The sequence below is a fragment of the Taurulus bubalis genome (genome assembly GCF_910589615.1).
Source record: "Taurulus bubalis genome assembly, chromosome: 9".
NCBI lineage: Eukaryota > Metazoa > Chordata > Actinopteri > Perciformes > Cottidae > Taurulus > Taurulus bubalis.
Window position 1 is genome coordinate 5,758,208 of NC_136597.1, and position 19,518 is coordinate 5,777,725.

A 19,518-nucleotide genomic window follows, 5' to 3' on the forward strand; every position below is an offset into this window, starting at 1 on the left:
CACACACACACACACACACACACACACACACACACACACACACACACATATGCAACCCTTTCACGTGCATATAGAAATTCACATGCACGAACGTGCACTGGATCACACACACACACACGTTAACTACTGTAAAGCATGATGATGCAACAACCAAACTATCTGCTCACTATCTGCATCTTTTGCATCTTCCACTCTCTCTCTCTCTCTCTCTCTCTCTCTCTCTCTCTCTCGCTCTCTCTCTCTCACACACACACACACACACACACACACACACACACACACACACAGTCTGCCTACTGCAGTGCCCAAGACGTCCTATCACACACAGCCACATCAAGCTTAATGAACAGAGAGAGAGTGGGAGAGAGAGATAAAGATGGAGAGAGAGAGAGAGAGAGAGAGAGAGAGAGAGAGAGAGAGAGAGAGAGAGAGAGAGAGAGAGGGAGGGTTGAAGCTGACTCAGATGGATGTCTTGTCGGACGTGCGCCCCCAGCGGCAGTGCAGCGCCGCTGCGGCTCCTTCGCCGGGGTTAAAAAGCGGCGGGCGGCGCGCAGGGGCCACAGTGTGGGGGTGTGTTTGAACAAGAGACACAGAAAAGTTAGTGGAGGATTTTTTTCTGGCTACTGACCCGCAAGCAGCATCCGTTCGAGAAGCATCATGGCCAACAAAGCACAGCAGCCTCCTCACCTGCACCTGGCCGAGGTCACCGCGTCCCAGTTCCTCGACATTTGGAAACATTTCGACGCTGACGGTAGGACACTTCTTCTTTCTTCTTATTTTTCTTCTTTTTCTTCCACCTCCTCCTTCCTAAAAGTAATCGCAATCTGAAAACTCATGAAAGATAACTGGATTACAGGCTGTCATTGCTGCCAAATGCAGCCGATGGAAGGTATGTTATTAATACTCATAAGGGAGATGCATGGGGAAAAGATTGAAATGCTTCCTCCTAATAAGAGTAAAACCGTTATAAAACCCAGAATAATATATATATATATATATATATATATATATATATATATATATATATATATATATAATAAAACAGCAAATGTTTTGGCGTATTGAAGTGACTTTTTAGGAAGAGAGAGAGAAAGAATATATAGCATTCTGAATATTACAGCGTCTATTTTGTCTTTAGTGATACTATTCTTTTTTCGTCTTAAGCTCCCCGTGTGAAGAATAAAGTAGCCAAAACGCGACATTTCCATGTTTAACACTTCCAGTTCCTGAGTCGGCATCAGAGCTGACATTCTGTGTGAAGCACTGCAACCCCTGGAAAAAAAAAGTTCGACGTCTTCCAAAATACATTTCATGATGCGGACCACTCCCGACGCCACGTGATATTCATTTTATCTTATTTTTTATTCATTCAGCTGCACAGGCGGATGCACGATTCCTTGCGACAAGCCTTCAAATAAAATATTCAATAGAGTTATTTAAAGACTGTATATTTAAAATATTCAGTGAGCCAAGGCGAGCATCGTGTTTTGTCCCCGTTAATTAAGCTTTATGTCGCAATCATTTCGTCTTATGAGGGTTTAACTCATTGACAGTTGTGGAATGTAAGTAATTGGTGCCTATTGATATATTAAAAAAATATATTATTATATTATTGAAGTCCCATGAATAAGATCATTCTGTCAGGTGGTGATGCTTCTCATGCAATGGTATAGGAGTATGGTTTATGTGATGCAGATGTGATCCCTGTCAACGTGAAATTGTCCCATGTATAGTTTATTCAGCGTCCCGTCACAACACACACACACACACACACACACCGCGGTCTTCATCCTCTGTTTGCCTCCGCACAGATTTTGACGGCTCAGTCTTTCTTTATATCTTTGTGTGCATGTGTCTGTGTTGTAGTGTGACAGTATGACCCCCCTCCAAAAAAAAAAAAAAAACTCAAAATTGTCTCTGCTGTCACAAAAAGCCTCATCAATCTGATTATGTACATCCTTTTCTGGGGGAGAAAACTCCGACATGCACACAAGTGACCACTCTGACCCCTTTGACCGCAACCGGTCAAACTTGTTTCACACACACACACACACACACACACACACACACACACACACACACACACACACACACACACACACACACACACACACACACACACACAAACAACTCCTGGGATGTCATTGTTAATGCGATCTGTTTTGACGCCTGCACACACACATGCTGAAATGTACTCCGCGGGGAAATCAGCGCAGACACGAGGAGTCGGTCTGGGGCTCAGCAGCTGAGCTCCTCATCAGGAGCACATTGTAGGCAAAGTTGCCTCTTTTTGTGTGTGTGACTCTTTGTCCATTGCTTTGACCGATGGTATCGGTCCCACCACCCAGGTGTCTGAGTCCGAGGCGCTTTGCATACATGTGCTTTGCAAATCAAATGCAGCCAGTGCGCGTCAACAGATTTGGCTACAGCGTTTTGATTTCTGCGCTCATTACTGGGAGTGTCTTCTGGCTCGGCAGAAAGAAAGAGAGGAGGAGGAGGAGGAGGAAGAGGAGGAGGAGAGCTAATTTGCTTGCTCAGATTGAGTAAACATCTCCTTGAGTTGCAGATAAAAATACACGGGAGGCGATGCATCCAGAGATGATGAAACCACATATTCCCCTGTTGGCCCAGGATCAAGTCTCATCTGGATTGCGTCTCTCGCAGCTCCTCCGCTCTGCGTCGCTCTCATCTCTCTCTCTCTCTCTCTCTCTCTCTCCATCTCTCTCTCCACTGCTGTCTCCGTCAGGCCTTCTCAATCACTTCAAAGCTGAAAGAGGAAACAACTGCAGTTCCTTTTGCTTATTATAGAGCGGTTCCTGACAATTATTATTATTATTATATATATATAATTTTTTTATCAACCTCCACGAGGAAATTTTCCAGCATAGTGCAAAATCCACTTCCTGAATTGACCCAGGCCGTGTGGTCTCCACACCAAAAATATTTGAATAGACGGGGCCGCACTCTCCTTTGAAAGGCAAATGCACTTTATATCGGCTTTAAATATGCACTTAGTTTGGCACATCTGCCCACTTTGAGAGTGTTCCCGCGTTGGGGTTGAATTTTAGAATCAGAACCGGAGGACTGAAGCGCCTTTACCGGCGTCTCCTGGGATCGCCATGACTCAGCATCCAAAAGAGCGTGCAGGATTTGGGCCAAAAGTGGTTTTCGTGAACATTTTATCTTGCCGGTTGGTGCGAGCTTTTAAGGATTTGTGCGGAGGGACCAAAGTGTATGAGAACAAGTCGGTGAGCTTCCTCATCACCACGTAAAACGAGTTATTCCACATTTAAATGTGACGGATGCGGAAGTGCGTTGTGATGTTTGTTTTTTTTGTGTGTGTGTTTGCTTGGGACAATTTACTGCAATATTTCATATAAAAAAAGAAACAAAATATACCCTAAGCATATTGTTGTGTTTTAGAGGCTGGACTGGAAAGTGTAAGACCACTGGTATAGAAAGAAAGGACAAAACAAACAGATGCTCCTCTTCCGCACAGAAATAATGGGATGTATGGATCTGTGGCTGCATGTATTGAAGGTGTGACAGAGCTCTGGCGTAATCTGTTCACAAATCTATTTTTATTGTCATTTTATGCCGTTTGCCTTGTAGTTAATCACATCTTACTCTGTTTAATTATCAAGCAGGCCATTGCTAAATGTCAATAAGACCCACAGGAGGGAGGCTCGACAGCAGCGGGGCGTTTTACCGTCCTGGCAGAGCCTTTATTCATGAGTGTTGATAACATCGCTGAGGAATGCATGCAGCCCCCTTCACACACACACACACACATGCACACACACACACACACACACACACACACACACACACACACACACACACACACACACACACACACACACACACACACACACACACACATGTCCATGGATAGAACAAAGACGCCAAGATGCTGGTTTGGGAGAGGAAGCTAGAAAAGAAAAATGACAGAGTGAGAGGGAGAGGAGAGGAAGTGGATGGCATAATAATCTTTGTTAGTGTTTAATGAGGCAGCTCTGCCTTCCAGGGTTTTTATTGAAGCAGCTAGTCACATCGTTTGGAGCCATCTGTCCAGCCATTCAGCGTGCTTGTTGATGGGATGTTGGCAGGGGTTCACAGACTACCTGGGTGAAGCGGGCACACACATTTTGTCCTCTGAATAGGTTCTGTTAGGGCACGCAGAGCACCAGGAGTAAGCATGAAACGAGATAGGAAGACAATCAACTTCATTGTCATGACAGAATCCAAGGGAATGTGCTGGACATCTTCTTCGGATAAACCCCCATTCGACAAAATTGACACTTTGTGTGTCAAAATGATTGACAGCGTTCAGTGAAACAGGGTTGAAACACTTGAGAACGTCCGTTCCTCGTGACAAAATATCATTGCCTGGATGAAAAAAAGAGAAAAAGAATCTGGTAGAAACTGTTATCCATATTGATTCGTCCCATTTGTCAAACTCCCCGCTGACAGCCGTATTGATCTTCGTGGAATAAAAGAAGCTGCCCGTGGATCATCACCTTCAGAAACTCTCCAAAAAAGCAGCTTTCCATATATAGCCTCTTCTTGCGTACAACCCTGCGAAACACAGTCTTTGAGTAGTGATCAGTTTACATTGTGTCAGTCAATAGTCTAATCTATTGAGCCAGAGGAAGAGAGTTGCTGGTAAAGGCTCATGTTTGGATCAATACCTGGGCCAAACCGAGGCATGCTGGGATCTGTTTGACACTGTGGCCACATCTGTGCAGATGGGTTTTGTTTTGTTATTTTTGCACGTCAACGATACTGATACTGAAATGCGCCCTTTGTGGTATGTTGCGATGACATGGGTGTATGGTGCTGTGTGTATCTCCCAGGCAATGGCTACATCGAGGGGAAGGAGCTGGAGAACTTCTTCAAGGAGTTGGAGATGGCCCGGAGAGGAGCAGGGGTGGTGAGTTCAAGGACTAGAGATTAAACGCACACTCACACTCAGGTTTCACTTGTATTGAGTGCAAATGTTTTCCAGGACCCTTCAAACCCCATATTCAGAGAAAAGATGAAGGAGTTCATGCAGAAGTTCGACAAGAACAAAGACGGACGAATTGAGATGTCAGAGGTAAGGCCTTATGCTTTGAAATCTACAGTTTTCATTAAAGCAGTATCGGTTGACATTTTGTGAAAAATGTCCTTTTTGCAGAGATAATTATTTATTTTTTGTCGGTCACATAGTACATTATTAGAACAGACAAAAGTAAACATTTTTGCAGTGTATTAGATGGATGTCACTTCCATTTGTGTAGCAAGCAGCCGGCTAGCTTAGCTTAGCATAAACACTGGAAACAAGGGAACACTGCTTTCATGTCTGTTTTCTATGGAGGGGAGGAAGAGTAGTAAAAAGAAAAATATCAGATAATTCACAGAGAAGGAGCAATACAGCACAAGGCTTGGTCAATATTCCGATCAATTGCATAAATATAGTCTTTATGATGGTCTCAAGGAGTGCCAGTTTGGCATATTGCTTTCCTTCGATTTGACCATTTTCGGATCGTGATTTGAAAGAGATGCAAGAAGGAGGCACTTCTGCACTGTCGATAATCCTCCGGCCGCATGGAACATCTGAAAATGAGTTTAAGGTTCAGTTGTAGGGGTAAAAAAATCCGTTGCAAAGGTTTTGTCTGAAACTAAAACTTACTTAGGCACAGCCCAATGGCTCTATTATTTATGTCAGAGTTGGCCATTTGAGGCTTTGCAGACAAAAAGCTCCCCGGTCGCCGTCTCTTCTCTCCCAGCACATCAGCCCCACCATCTTGTGTTCTCACCACTCCCGTTCTCCTGTCATTTCTCTCTCTAGCTGGCCCAGATTCTCCCAACAGAAGAGAACTTCCTTCTCTGCTTCAGAGAGTTTGTCAGCTCCAGTGCTGAGTTCATGGCGGTAAGAGAGTGTTTCTGAGCGTGTGTGGATGGGCCGGTATATATATATATTTTCTTTTTCTTGCAAAGCTCCTGTTCCCACTTGCCAAACTCTGTTATTTGAACGGTTCTTTGCAATGCTTTTTGCGCAAAAGCTTTTTTGTTCACTTAGAAATGCCATTAGTCAGGAAACACTTCCTTTTAACCAACCATACATTATAGACCAGAGTCAGTCAGCCATGGAGGGGAGACAGCCTGCATGTTCTCGCTCCTGCCTACCAGCTAATTTCACGGATTAATTCCCTGTGTATGGTTGAAGGTGTACTAATTAGTGAAATAAACCGGTGTAGCCTGGAAAGAAAACTGCAGACTTTCTGCCGTCGCGCATGGTTGCCCGTTTTCTGCTATTAAAACCTTTCTTTATTTACTCTTAACCAGTAACATATATACTAATATTTACACATGTGAACAAAGGCTCACATGGGTTGCCTTTATTATAACACCAAAATTATTCAAATAGCCCTTGTGGTTGCAGAGATACACCCTTTTTAGTTTGGGTATGTTATTTCGAGCAGAATCCTAAAAAATACCTCGGTTTTTAAAAGGTTAAAGTGAGCAACCACACCTGACCATCATGACCGCTGCAGAACGGGCTGAGCCCAAAAAGGCTTGAAAAAGACTGCTGCGGTTCGTTAAAAGGAGGTGTGAATAGTTTCGCACTAATTTCCTTCAACGGTTTGGTTACTGTTATACAGGAAACCCTCCTTGCGTTGTATCGGCTGCAAAACACCGGTTTGTCTTCAAAGGATAGAGATAATATATTTGTGAACCGTTAGCGTTGGTGTTTTAAGAACCATATTAATTACTGAGGCTGTATTTGTTTCCCCAAAGATTCATGCGAATGTCTCTGCTGGTGTAACAGCGGAGCTACGGGTTGTTATGGGGAACCGAAGAGGTTTGCAGCGGAGGTTAGCCAACCATGATTGGTTAAATTTTTCTTTCAGGAGAATACCAAAAACATGTCAACTTCATGCTGTAAAATCTGTAAATGTAGAAAACACATGTGACAATCTGTAGTGAAACATCAGGCACTGAGCTGTACTTTTGAGCAAGCTTTACTGAGGCTAGCAAGGAAGAGAAAACAACAACTAGCATACACAAACAGCAATATAGCGCCTGAATTAGCGGAAGAAGGCAACGAAGACCACTGGGAACTAGCCCAGTAGAAAGGTTATAAGTGGTTTATGCAGACACGTTTTAACATTCCTTCCTAACAAGTATAACGTCTTCGTCAAAGTGAGAGTTAGCACCTGAATCCATTTAGCTAACGAGCATTCCGACATTAGCGACACACAAAACTAACCCTATGTGATTAGTTACAAGCAAAACCCAAGACTGTTCAGAGCTGTTTGTGTATTACAGCCAAGCTGTGTGTTTAATAAACCATTTATATATGAAGAGTTCAAAGTACGGCGTAAACACATTTGGTGCAGCTGTGAATTATGAACAATGAATGATTGTAGGGGTAACAAAAAGCCCTCAGCAGAGCGAGACGTGTGTTGAAATGTACCAGAAATAAGGGAAATCATTTATTCCACAAAATACCAAGAGAAGATAAGAAAATGGCAGATTTCATGTACGATATAAAAGGACGGAGCCAATTAGAAACCAATTACATGACGGTAAGAGGCTGTCCCTTGTCTCCTGTGTCATATTGAAAAGGAATAATGAAATGGGAGAAGGAGGATGAATGAAGGGGAAGGTGTGTGGAGAGGGAAGGATACAAAGGGCGAACAAGGGAACGCAGGAACAGAAAAGACTTAAATGAAATGTCGATGGGAAGTTGAGAGCCAGAGTTTGAGAGCATAAAACAAGAGAGGGGTATTAATCAGTCTTTGTTGAAGGGTGCAGGGAGGAGGAAGTGGGCAGAGAGGTTTTTTTAAAGGGTTAGAATGAGGAAGCAGAGCCTTCTATTTTCAGAGTCATATATAATGGATAACGCCACTGTAACTCCTCTTCGCCGAGCCCAGAGGAGGAGCAGAGGGGCGGGGAGGAGGAGAAGGAGAAGGGCGGGAGGCCATCCATCTTTGATAAGGAGCCCCTTCTTCGGACAGGGACAGCTGCTAGATTAAAACATTCATTAAAATGACTTTCTATCCCTCCCCCAGTCCTCTCTCGCCATCTCTGGCTGCCCCCTCGGCTCTCTATGCGGGCAAATGGGATCGCATTGAAGACCGCGTGGTTACAGTGACGGCTGAGGGCTTCTGTGGTCGTCCCCCACAGAACGATTTCTGCTCTGCACCAGAGGAAAATCAAACTGTTAGAGCAGTTAAAGAGCAAGCTGGGGGGTTCGGCCAGGGGAGGATTTGTGTATAGTGGGAAAGAAATGTAAATGTCTTTGCGCTTTGAACATCAGCGCTGGAAAAGAATTGCTTTCAATCCAATGTTTCTTGTGTGCTGTTAATTTCTTGCAGGCATGGCGGCGATACGACACAGATCGCAGCGGCTACATTGAAGCCAATGAGTTGAAGGTTCGTTATGACTCAGTTTAACATATTGCATACCTGATATACCTGCATCCCAGCGGCAAGCACAACCAATAATATAAATATGCCTGTTATGTATTACTTTGTTACACTTATTTCTCATTTTATTGTCTTTTTTTTTCATTCTTTCCCCCAACCCTCCCACACACAAAGCACCCAACCTAAACTGTAGCTAGCAAATTCTATGTCTTTTCCCGTATTTCCTATTATAATGTATTTCCACTGTAATAGTCGTGTTTTTCTGTTTTTGTATTTCCCATACCTTTAATTCATTTTGAGTGTAAAAGTGTGGATGCAATGTTTTCTGTTTATCACCTCCTAGATGCCATATTGTTATGCACCAATAAAAGAAAGGAAATAACGAGACAAAAATAATCCTCTGCATTTGTTTGTGTTATGATAAGTAACTGCCCTATTATAAAAAATGTATTCTGAATCTGCTTGCTGAAAGGAAACGTTATGGAAAATAGGTAGGGAATATGCTTATCTGCTCTCATATAAAACGTCCACAGATAAACAACATTTCTAAATATTCGTTGCTGAGTTTCAGTGCGAGTCACCTCTTTCTTTTAAAAATCGTGTGAGCACACGGGTCAGTAGAGCCAGACAGCGGAGAGTTAAGTGGATGCTCCACAGGAAATCCCCCAATGACCATGAGTGTTTTTTCCAGGTGAGGATTCAGATGTTAAAAAAAGCTTTCCAAAAAAAAAATGAAGAAAAATGTTATTCACTTCAACACCTCCACTGAAATGTTGTGTCAAATTATATAAAGGGGAGCACTACGCACTGGGGAGTTGAACGTTAATGGGGTCAGCGACTTCGCGTCAAGTACAGATTCGGCTGCTCGGGTTGATAGGGGATCACATTTCTTCCAGCTGACCAGGTGCAGATGAGTTACTCAGGTGTGGGCTTTTGAACGCTTTGGAAAGGATGCAGATGAGATCGCCGGCAGGAGACATGTGTCTCAACTCATGAATGTGAGGGAAAAAGTACTGAACAAGTGATGTGAGATAGTGACTGCTACATTTACTGTGACCAAAGGCTGTCGTTACTATTTCCTTTGTAAATCAGGTTGTTTAAGAGAAAAACACAAGATCAGTTCATCTTTTTTTTCTTTCTCCATCCTTTATTTTCTTCTTTTCGTTTTCATGTTCTTTCCTACCCTCCTCTTGTCCTTGTTACTTTAGTCTTTCCTCTATGCTATCTGTCATTATTTTAACCTGTCTTTTCTTTTTTCCTTCTTCGGTGGTTCCTTTTCGTCCATCATCAGCTAATCTGAAAGCCGTGGACACCCACACACTCTTGAACAAACTCAACTGATTGCATTGCTGCTCTTTTATTTTCAATATGTGCCATACTTCTGCATGTTCTGCCTCATTTCTTTTTTTTATTCATTAATCGACATGTGTCTCTGTCCTCAGGGATTTCTCTCAGACCTGCTGGAGAAGGCTAACAGACACTACGATGACAAGAAGCTCCAGGAGTACACACAGACCATCGTAAGACTCACACACATACACATGAGGAGTGCCAGGTACAGAAGTGTTATTAGCCAGTTATCACCATTCTGTTGGGCTAAATGTCATGCATTTGAACTTTAAACTCAAAAAGTTGCACTGATTTTTACAATGTTTACTGATGTAATAATCAAGTGAGAAAGATTTCTATGAAACTGGACTTCTTTTTGCAACTAAAAAAGTTGCCGCCTGATGGCCTTGAGAAAGAGTGCAGGTTTAAGGCACTTTCGCAATCGCTTCACTTTACTTAACCGGAGGTTTGCCGCCTGGCAAAACCACAAATGAGTTCCGATTATGCATCAGTGCCTCTCAAAGTAGTAAAAAAAATAGCTATAAGTGGCTAAACTTAAATCAAGAGTGACATCTCGGAAACGGCGATGAATCCTACAGAAAGACCCTGAGCCATATGCAGTCTTTATGAAATGTATATGTCAAGCGTCCATCTGCCCGGAGGACTTCAGAGGCCTATCGCGTTGGTGGCGGTGGCGCTGTGCGGCTGAGCGGCCGTGACCCATCATGTCCTGCAGGTTGTGGGGGTTTTCAGCACAGATGTGCTCACATCTGCTTCTTCATGGAAGCCCCAGAGCTGACCTGACCTGATTTTCTGAAGCAGTTTCCACACACTCTGAGATACACTTGGTCATTGTTGTTTCTTTGTGCAGATGGTGAACGATATAATTGAGGGGAAACAGAAAGTTGATAGATTTTCTGCCAAATAATAGTAGATGCTAAATGATAAATAGTAGATAAATACCAATAGCATTATCAGGTCCGGTGATAGTGAAATCATGCTGAAAATCAGAACCTCAATCTGCAGCTCAGTCTTCTGATATAGCCTAATCTGAACTTTTCACAAGACATTACAAATGGTAATTCTGTGACAACAAACTGTGTCTGAGATGAATGGTTTCAAACCAAACGTGTGCAATAACAATTTTTTTAGCACAAGTTAGAAGCCAACACACTTTTGAGCAAAAATATTTAGCAAATCCCTTTTGCATTCTTTCTCAAGAAATGTGAACATTTAACACACACACAAAAAAACATTTGGAACCATGGGGAAAAAAGTACAAACTGTCCATTCCATTTCTCGGTCAATGAAATTCCTGGGACCATATTTGCCTTCATCTTGACAGCATATACCTAAAAAAAAACAGTTCCTTTCAGTCTTTCTCCTCTGTCCCTTCCTATCTCTGTTCTGCTTCCACTTTGTAGCTCAGGATGTTTGATCTGAATGGAGATGGGAAGTTGGGCCTGTCAGAGATGGCAAGGTAATGTGCTATTTTACTTGCCTCTGTTCGCTATATAAACGCTGAGACACATTGCCTGCTGATGTTCATTCACCGTCAATAGATTTGAATAATTTCACTAACTTTCGTGTCCGCTAATGAAGTCCTTCTCTCCCCGCAGGCTTCTCCCCGTTCAGGAGAATTTCCTACTCAAATTCCAGGTACGGAACAAACATGGCGCAGAAAGAAAGGCTCGTGCCAAACACAACGTCTACACACAATCAGCATCTCTGGACAACTTGCTTTGGTGCAGCAGGGGTTGAATTTTTGTCTTTTTTTTTTGCAGGGTGTCAAGTTGACCACTGAGCAGTTCAATGCCATCTTTGCATTCTATGACAAGGTAGGAGACATCTTATTCAAGGGAGCAATAAACACACACACACACCCAACACTAAAGGTGCGATGGACTCTGAATGGCTGAATTACAGCAACATAAAGCAAGGAGGTTCTTTTAAAAACCACCAAAACCAAGCAGCCTAAATCCTGAAATATACTTCATTGGAAAAGCTCCCTTTTCTCTGTTTTTTCTCCAATTCCAGGCACAGAAGCTACTTCCATAATAGCTTTTTTCCCAGCCATTTGGGTCAAACTGATATGGAACTAACTAACGAACTGGAGCTGTTGTTGAGTGCTAATTTATTATATATATATATATATATATATATATATTTAAAGTTTTGTCTTGGTTAAAATAATATGGTATGTTAGTATTCGATACAAGCTTCATGTAACTGAGGCCGGTGGGATGAGAGCTAGCTTGAATAAGGGTGGTAGGTGTGTGCGCATAATGATATGCTGTATTTGAAACCTAATAAGCTAACATGGTGAGAGGACAAAGGACGTGTAGTGTATATTTACACTGTAAAAAACAGAGCTAGAAAAAAAACATAGTCTGGACTCTCAGGTCAAGCTGTCTGGATGACTTGTTTTGGAGATTCCCCTTTTGTTAAAAGTCATGAATAGGCAAATTCCTTGTTTCGTACCTAGGGCGCTCCCGAACTACCGAGGGAAATGAGTCAGGCTTGGCACACCTGTCCCTTTGTCAACAGCTCAGGGTGGTTGAGCCGTGGTTCACTTCATGGGCTCATTTTCCACATTAGCACTAGATTGGTGGGGAGGGACCACAGGGAGCAACGTGATACAAAACACAGCAGAGTTACATGGGAGAGTTGTTTATCTGCTAAATCATTTGTCATCTTTATGATATCTTGTAAGGTTTTCTTGTCAGCGCGAACGACCTGCCTTAATCTAGGTCGCTGTGAGAATCTTTAAAGGAAATAAACAACACAGCAGTTACCTTGGTTGTTAGCTCAAAAGCTATCGTTTAAGGATGTACAACTTTGTTTTACATAAATCTACTCTAATGTTTTTTTCGCTGCAACAATAGAGCCACTTCATGACACATTTATTGTCTTAAACATTCATTGTAATCAGCAAATATGCATAATACAACCATCTGTATCCAGTATGGAGACTACACTTGAGTTTTGAGGGAAAAAACATCCTTACTGTATTTGTAAAGGTAAATACATTTTAAATTGGTAGCATTGGATACTATGATATAATGGCATTGACATTGTGTCATTTTCTATTTGAACAAAATTGTACCGTGTAATTAGTGCTGTGCCATATTGCACCGTCAGCATTCTTTCATGGCCAATAATGTAGAATATTTGCTGTTGAATGGAGACAAATCAGTCTTTGACAATTTGTCAAAATCAAAGTCAGTTGATGTGATAATTGTCCTTTTTTATCAAAGTAGTATTTCCAAGGTCATGAATGAACCTTTTATTTCCTCACAGCAGTGGGTGGTAGCGTGCATGTCCATGTGTCTTGGGTTAGACTGAAGGCAAGCACTCTCTCCCTCTCTCTTTCTCTCTCTAGCTAGCTCACTTGCTGAGGACAGGGTCGAATGTTCTATTTTAGATGAGCCACCGCGGTTCATTCATGTAGACTATCTGCGGGAATGGAGCACTACCATTTGTGGGCGTAATTAGTTTCACCCTTTCGTTATGCGCTCAGCCCCTGCGGCGGAAACACAGGCAGCCGCTGTCACTGAGAGATCGGAGAGCGGCCGGTCAGCTGAACGCTAACATGGCTCATGGTGCCGCCGCCCCACCCCCGAAATCTGTGCGAGGCCGTGAAAATGGCTGAAATTTCAAGATGGCACGCAACTTGGACAGACCGGCTGATACCGGATGTTGCTTTCCTTTCCCACAACTCTGCAGAGTCGTGGGTCTTTCATACTTAAAGTGAAAGTAAATATAATTCACACTTTATTCCTGGGATCTTTAGATCTGGGACACTTCAGTCTAGCTTTGTAAACATCAAAGAGCATCTCCTAAAGTAATACAAAAAAATAAGACTGGCAAGCCACTCAGCTCTGAAGTCATCTTGAGACGGAGCCTAGACGAACAGAACATGTTTTTTGTTCCGCATGCCAAGGGAAGATTTCCAACAATTTGGACTTATTTCTTGGCCTCGAACTCGAAACTGTACTCTGAGACATAACTCATTAATTAGCAAAGTGGCTTCGCATTGACTTTGCAGCTAACCCCCTTTACAGAGTTGTGAATGGGGAAGTCTTTTTTAAAACCATCATTCATGAATGCTCATTTGGCTGGTGCATTTGCAATGGCTGTCATACAATATTGAATGAGCAGCAGAGCAGGGCATCTAAATATAGCTGCTTCACACTGTTCAGGAAGGAATATTCTGATGAAAACTAGAAGAAAAACACCCCAGGTGTAATAGATAGCAGCTGCATACTGTTGAGCTGTAGTTTAAATGGCTGTGGTTTAATTACGTTTTGAAGTCGGCCCGCCGTCTCCAGATCACTCCAACGATCTCGCCTTTCCTTCCAGTCTTCGCTGAATGTTCGGAGGTGAAAATAACATTTGTGGTGTGTTTCTGTCAACTTCTTTCAGGATGGGAATGGCTACATTGATGAGCTGGAGTTGGATGCCCTGCTACGAGACCTTTACCAGACAAACAAGAAGGTGAGATGCTTTAGTGAGGGTTCACGGGCGTTTTGTATACCAGTACATGCTGTGACCCCGTGACAAACAATATGCACCATTTACTTTTTGTGAGCTTCGACCTGGCTTGTGACCTCAGGCACCTGACGCCGTTTCTTTTCCAATCATTCATGCTCCTCTCAGGTTTTTACTCCCTGTGCATTTTGGGTATTGTTCTTACTGTGTGTCAGAACTAAAATATACCCCGAAAGAAAATATCTTTAATGCTAAATGCTATGCCTCTATGGTGGAGTAGCAATACTAGAAGTAAACATGAACCAGCTGCATGTTATCTGGTCGGGTTCTTAGAGCCGGGGAAGCTTTTCATCAAAAACTTACTGATACCATTAAATTATTTAAGCTGACTAACTGTTTTATTATGTGTATTCAGGATGTGTGTATTGGTGTGGGCCCTGACTGAAAAGTAATACAGCACAGGAGGCGGCTTGTTCGCAGGGACTGAATGCAGACACATAAATATCTAATATCTCATAGACAAAGAAAACATTCCAAGTCACAGCATCTTGTTTTTCAAATGTCTAGGACTCACATTTAGTTGACATTGTGGGGATTAACAGACTATTAGATTCATAATTTATTTACAATATACCAGTTCTAACTAGCTCCACACTACAATAACAATGCTGCTTAGTTACACAGTACTTCTCTATGGATCACGAACTGGTGAGGATGCAGTCACAAAGAATGGACTTCTCATCATGTGTAACCGCTGCCCGATTCACAAAAGATATTGCACTAATTGTAAGAGAGCACAAAGACCCAAGGTGCACATTTTCCAGAGCTACATAAAGCTACATAAAGTTTTTTTTGGGGAGGAATACATTATTTGTTTATATAATAAACATATTTTTCATTTTTTTCGTTTTTTTTTCTCCATATATTTTCAAAATGATGTCATCATCATTCAATTATTTTTCATGACACGACGTTCCTCTGGCTTCATTCAACATTATGATGTTCACTGTGAAGTCTGGGTGTGAAGCCAATGCGCTTCAGTTCCAACCAAGCGCTCATGGTTCCACTGTAACTGTTAGTGATGCATTTCAACCTTTGCTTTTATTTAATTTTTTTTGTCTTACTTGTGCAATCCTTTTGTGAATTCGCTCCTTTTTTTGCATTTCATAAATGTAGCCATGTAGTGCATATTTAAGTGTATATAAGTACGAAGAGTTACGTGAAACCGGAGTCAAATTCCATGTATGTGTAAACACACACGGTCAATAAAGCTGATTCTGATTAAAGACCCTTTTACATGGCTCTAAAAAAAATGGAGGGACAGCTCACAACATAGCAAGCTGAAATATGATCAGAATTAGAATCAGTTACACATACGAGGAATTTGTCTTGGCGGGTGGTGCATACATTACAAACAACAACAATCAACACAGTGCAAGAAATATAAATACATCAAATTTACAATACAATATAAAATATAAAATAAAGTGCACGGACAAACAGATAACAGTACTATAAATTTAAAGTGTACCGTAGGTGTATGTGAAAGTGTAATGTGAAAGTGACAAGTGTATTTAAATATGAGGTATGAAGACTGTGCAGGGTAGTGACCGGTAGGAAATGGTCCTGGGGGTGATCGCTAAAGTTGTCACTCCTGACGTCAAAATCAATAGTGCTCGACTGAAAAAGAGAGGCCTTGTTTTGTCATTTGTGTTGTGCGGTAACAGAGAGCTGGCAGCAGCAGCAAAAGAAGCTCACCGTCCCAGACAATACTGGTTGAATTTGGCTCCAAATAAAGCATTGGTATCTTAATCTTGATTAAGGTCACGAGTTCAGTTGTCCTGGCTCCATCATAACCCTCTCTCTCTCTCTCTCTCTCTCTCTCTCGCTCTCTCGCTCTCTCTCGTGCAGGAGGTGGATGTAAAGAACCTGACGGGCTACAAGGAGAGCATCATGAGCCTGTCTGACGGAGGGAAGCTCTACCGTGGAGAGCTGGAAATTGTCCTCTGCAGGGAGCCCATTGTGTGACTCTTCCTCCTCTCTCTTATTGTGCATCTTAATTTTTCTCTGCCTGCCCCGCCCCTGCTCTCCCGAGACCACACCCACGTCCAGCTGCCTGGCAACATATACCAGGTGCATGTGCCAGACCCCCTCCCGGTCATCTCCCCGCCCCGCCCCGCCCTAAAGTTACAACATCTGAACGAATAAGTGCACCGTCAGCACGCAAAACAGCTCTTCCCCCTCAAACCCTCATTTCTCTGCCACCTGACCTTTCTGAAACCTCTCCAGTAGCTTCTCACCTTCTCAGCTCCTCACCCATTTTCTTTACTATTTCTGACCTCATGAACGCCCCTGCCATCCATGCTGTGCCTGACTTGCAACTCCTGACCAAAAGCCCAAACCCAGTTTTTTCACGACCTTTTGACCCGTTGATAACCTTGACCCTCGGCTCTGTCGACCTCTCCATCCCCTTGCTCTTACAACTTTGCATTAGATACAATATATATATATATATATATATATATATATATATATATATAGTGAGACAAAATTGCAGACAGCTGTGTTTGAATTTATTTAATTTATAGTCTGTAATGGAATTGGTATTGATTTTTCCCGCCTGTTTGCCATGAAGCCCTTCTGCTCCACTGCCATATGATATGATTTTTCATTTTCAATGGATTTTTTTGGCTGATACTGTCGATTGAAAATATGAATAAAATGTCTTAAGATAAAATCAGTTTTGGCACTTTATGAACATGATTTCTGTCTATGAGTAACTGCCAGTGTTGGTCATGCCTTGATGGAGAGGATTACCTCCTGAACTTCCTCGTGGCAGTCTGAATATTTTCAAGCCATGCACCGCTGTGTCATTCTCTCTCTCAAAGTTAAGTTTCCCTCGTGCTGACCTTCTGCATTCCAACTTGATTATTTTATCAAGGCTGTAAACGGCTCACTAAAAAGGATTAATGGCGGACGCAGTCACAACAACAGCAAGATGGTGTACAATTTAAAAACCATAGCAGGTGTAGAAAAACACTAGACTTGGGCTCTGGTGTTGATGTCGGTTGTCTGTGTTGAGCAACTTTACACCAGCAACTACAATGTCTAATGCTTTCCCCTGGAAATATCGCTTTGTGCGCATTGGAATCAAGAAGTCGATGAAAACACTGAGTTTGTTTCACTGTAGCATTGACTGAGTCAGACGTCTTTATTTGCAACATGATATCTGTCTCCCAGTTGCATAATAAGGACTGAAGAAACAAGTAGAGTGACATTGCTGAGTCTGCACTCAGGCATCGCTTGTGTTTTCCCCTTGCGTGAATGAAATAAGGCAGCATAACAAAACACTTCACCGCCCCCTTCTCTCCCTGAACGGAAGCGAAAGCTGACCTGAAGTTCTTTCATTTGAAATCGGTTTCTAATGGATTTACAATTTAGCTCCTGTCATTAAGTTGGGAAGTGAATTTATTTTCAGACCGTCAGGCTTAAAAGTTTAATTGTCCATACGATAAAGCACTCAAGCTCAAATGGGCCCAAATATGGAAGATCTTTTTAATCGCATTCAGAAACAAATTGGGGAACACTTTGGAACTGACTGGGGTCTGATTTTTGAAACTCCTGAATGAACAAAGTTAATCTAAAAGGGAGATAATCTAATCTGACATCACCCAAAAGAAGAAAAAAATGGTGTGTCTCAGGCTATAAATGTCAATAAAAACATTAATATGGAGCCTGTTGCATAAAACATGCAATTAAATACGACTACAAAACTTAACCGTACCAATGATCTGAACTGACAACAAAAATAAATTGGTCGGAATTTCTGCGGTGCCAGTGGAAGCCTCCATCTTTTTTTCCGGTTGAATCTAGGGTGGTAGGCATTCCTCCTGAGCTGAGATGTTACTCCTGACATAGTAGGACAGGACTTGATATTTCTCTTTAAAACCCCGTAATTGAGTTGACATGCTTTTAAAGCCATCTGAATAATACAGCACGCACACAAGCTCCCATCTCAGTGTGGAGCTGGTGCCAACCCGCATCAATTAATCAGGGGCGTTTAAATCTTTATATCACATCAAGAAAGCTTGAAGAAAAATGCACTAGAAATACAATACAAATTTAGCTGGGAAGAAGTCCATTTAATATTGTGTCAAGTGAGACTGTGTAACTCTTGCTGAACACATGTGGACACAGGGGACAATTGCAGGAAAAGTCAGAAAGTCAGCAAGCTGAAATACATGTTGGCCACCTTAAAGAGCTAGTGTGGAGCATTTGTTAGCCAAAATGGAATATAGCAGTCACAAAACATTTTTTATTAGTGTATAATCTCCCAGAAACCCCCCCAAAAATGTTGTGTTTTCTTTAGAAAAGAGCCATTTATATCTCCGTAGAGAGCAGATCCTCTTCCACAGAGTAGGCCATTTTGCTCCGCCATATTTCTACAGCAGCCCAGAACGTACAAACCAATCACTGGGCCTTTTGCTTTACCTGAAGGCCACCGTAGCTCTCTGGCACTTTTGTGAAACTATAGGTTAAGACTGTGGTAACTATACAGTTGCAGCGTCACCGCGGTTTTAGTTTAGTTGAGTGAGGCGAGGAGTGTTCAGTTGGTTGCGATCTGCTGTTTCTACGTTTCTTAACCCAGGCTACAATTAGCCACCCTAAGTTGCTACTGGCGCCGCAAGAGCGAAACTCAAAAGTGTGCAAGAGAGCATTGTCCTACTTATGAAAAAGACCGTATTCCGAGAATGAGATTTCTGTCAATTAATATGCAATATGTAATTGATATACCTTGAACGCTAATAAAGCACAGAACACATGCTTTCTTCTGCGGTCAAGCCTCAACAGCAGCGCATTTCTCCCTCTCAAGCATACATGTGCGACTATCTCGCTGTGTTAGACAAACTGAGGTCTTTATGTATATTTACCGTCTGGAATGACCGGTGAATGAAGCCATATGAGGGGACTCAGATGTTGTCGTTGGACGTTGAAACAGTGGAGAGCGCTCTGAAAGGACAACGCTCGAGGGAGTGGAGTGCATTGGTGTGGGAATGATTTTTTACAACAACCATATCATAAAAAAAAGAAAAAAGCTGCTGATAAAGTTTGAAAAGGAGGCCCCATCTGATAAGACATTTTGCTGAAGATGCAGTCGTTGGCTAGATTGGCCAGACGTCAGTGGCGGGCCGTGGATTATCTACCTGCGCATTCAGTCGGAGTTAGCTGTTGAACAGCAAAAATAATTGAAAAAATTCTAATAATTAGAAAATGTTTTGAT

General features: G+C 42.3%; 1 protein-coding gene across 1 annotated transcript; it reads left to right on the forward strand.

Annotated features, from left to right (window-relative positions):
• Positions 1-590: 590 nt before the first annotated feature.
• Positions 591-16,934, forward strand: calb2a (calbindin 2a). Its single transcript, XM_079223480.1, has 11 exons — positions 591-751; positions 4,857-4,933; positions 5,009-5,098; positions 5,834-5,914; positions 8,367-8,423; positions 9,860-9,937; positions 11,171-11,226; positions 11,366-11,405; positions 11,531-11,584; positions 14,172-14,243; positions 16,149-16,934. Exons 1-11 carry the CDS (start codon positions 658-660, stop codon positions 16,263-16,265), a joined length of 816 nt encoding a protein of 271 aa, XP_079079606.1. The 5' UTR covers positions 591-657; the 3' UTR covers positions 16,266-16,934.
• Positions 16,935-19,518: the final 2,584 nt, after the last annotated feature.

Coding starts and splice junctions, on each gene's coding strand:
- calb2a (XM_079223480.1), top strand. CDS start 658: ATGGCCAACAAAGCACAGCAGCCTCCTCACCTGCACCTGGCCGAGGTC. Junction 752..4,856: donor GAAACATTTCGACGCTGACG/GTAGGACACTTC, acceptor TGTATCTCCCAG/GCAATGGCTACATCGAGGGG. Junction 11,406..11,530: donor ATTTCCTACTCAAATTCCAG/GTACGGAACAAA, acceptor TTTTTTTTGCAG/GGTGTCAAGTTGACCACTGA.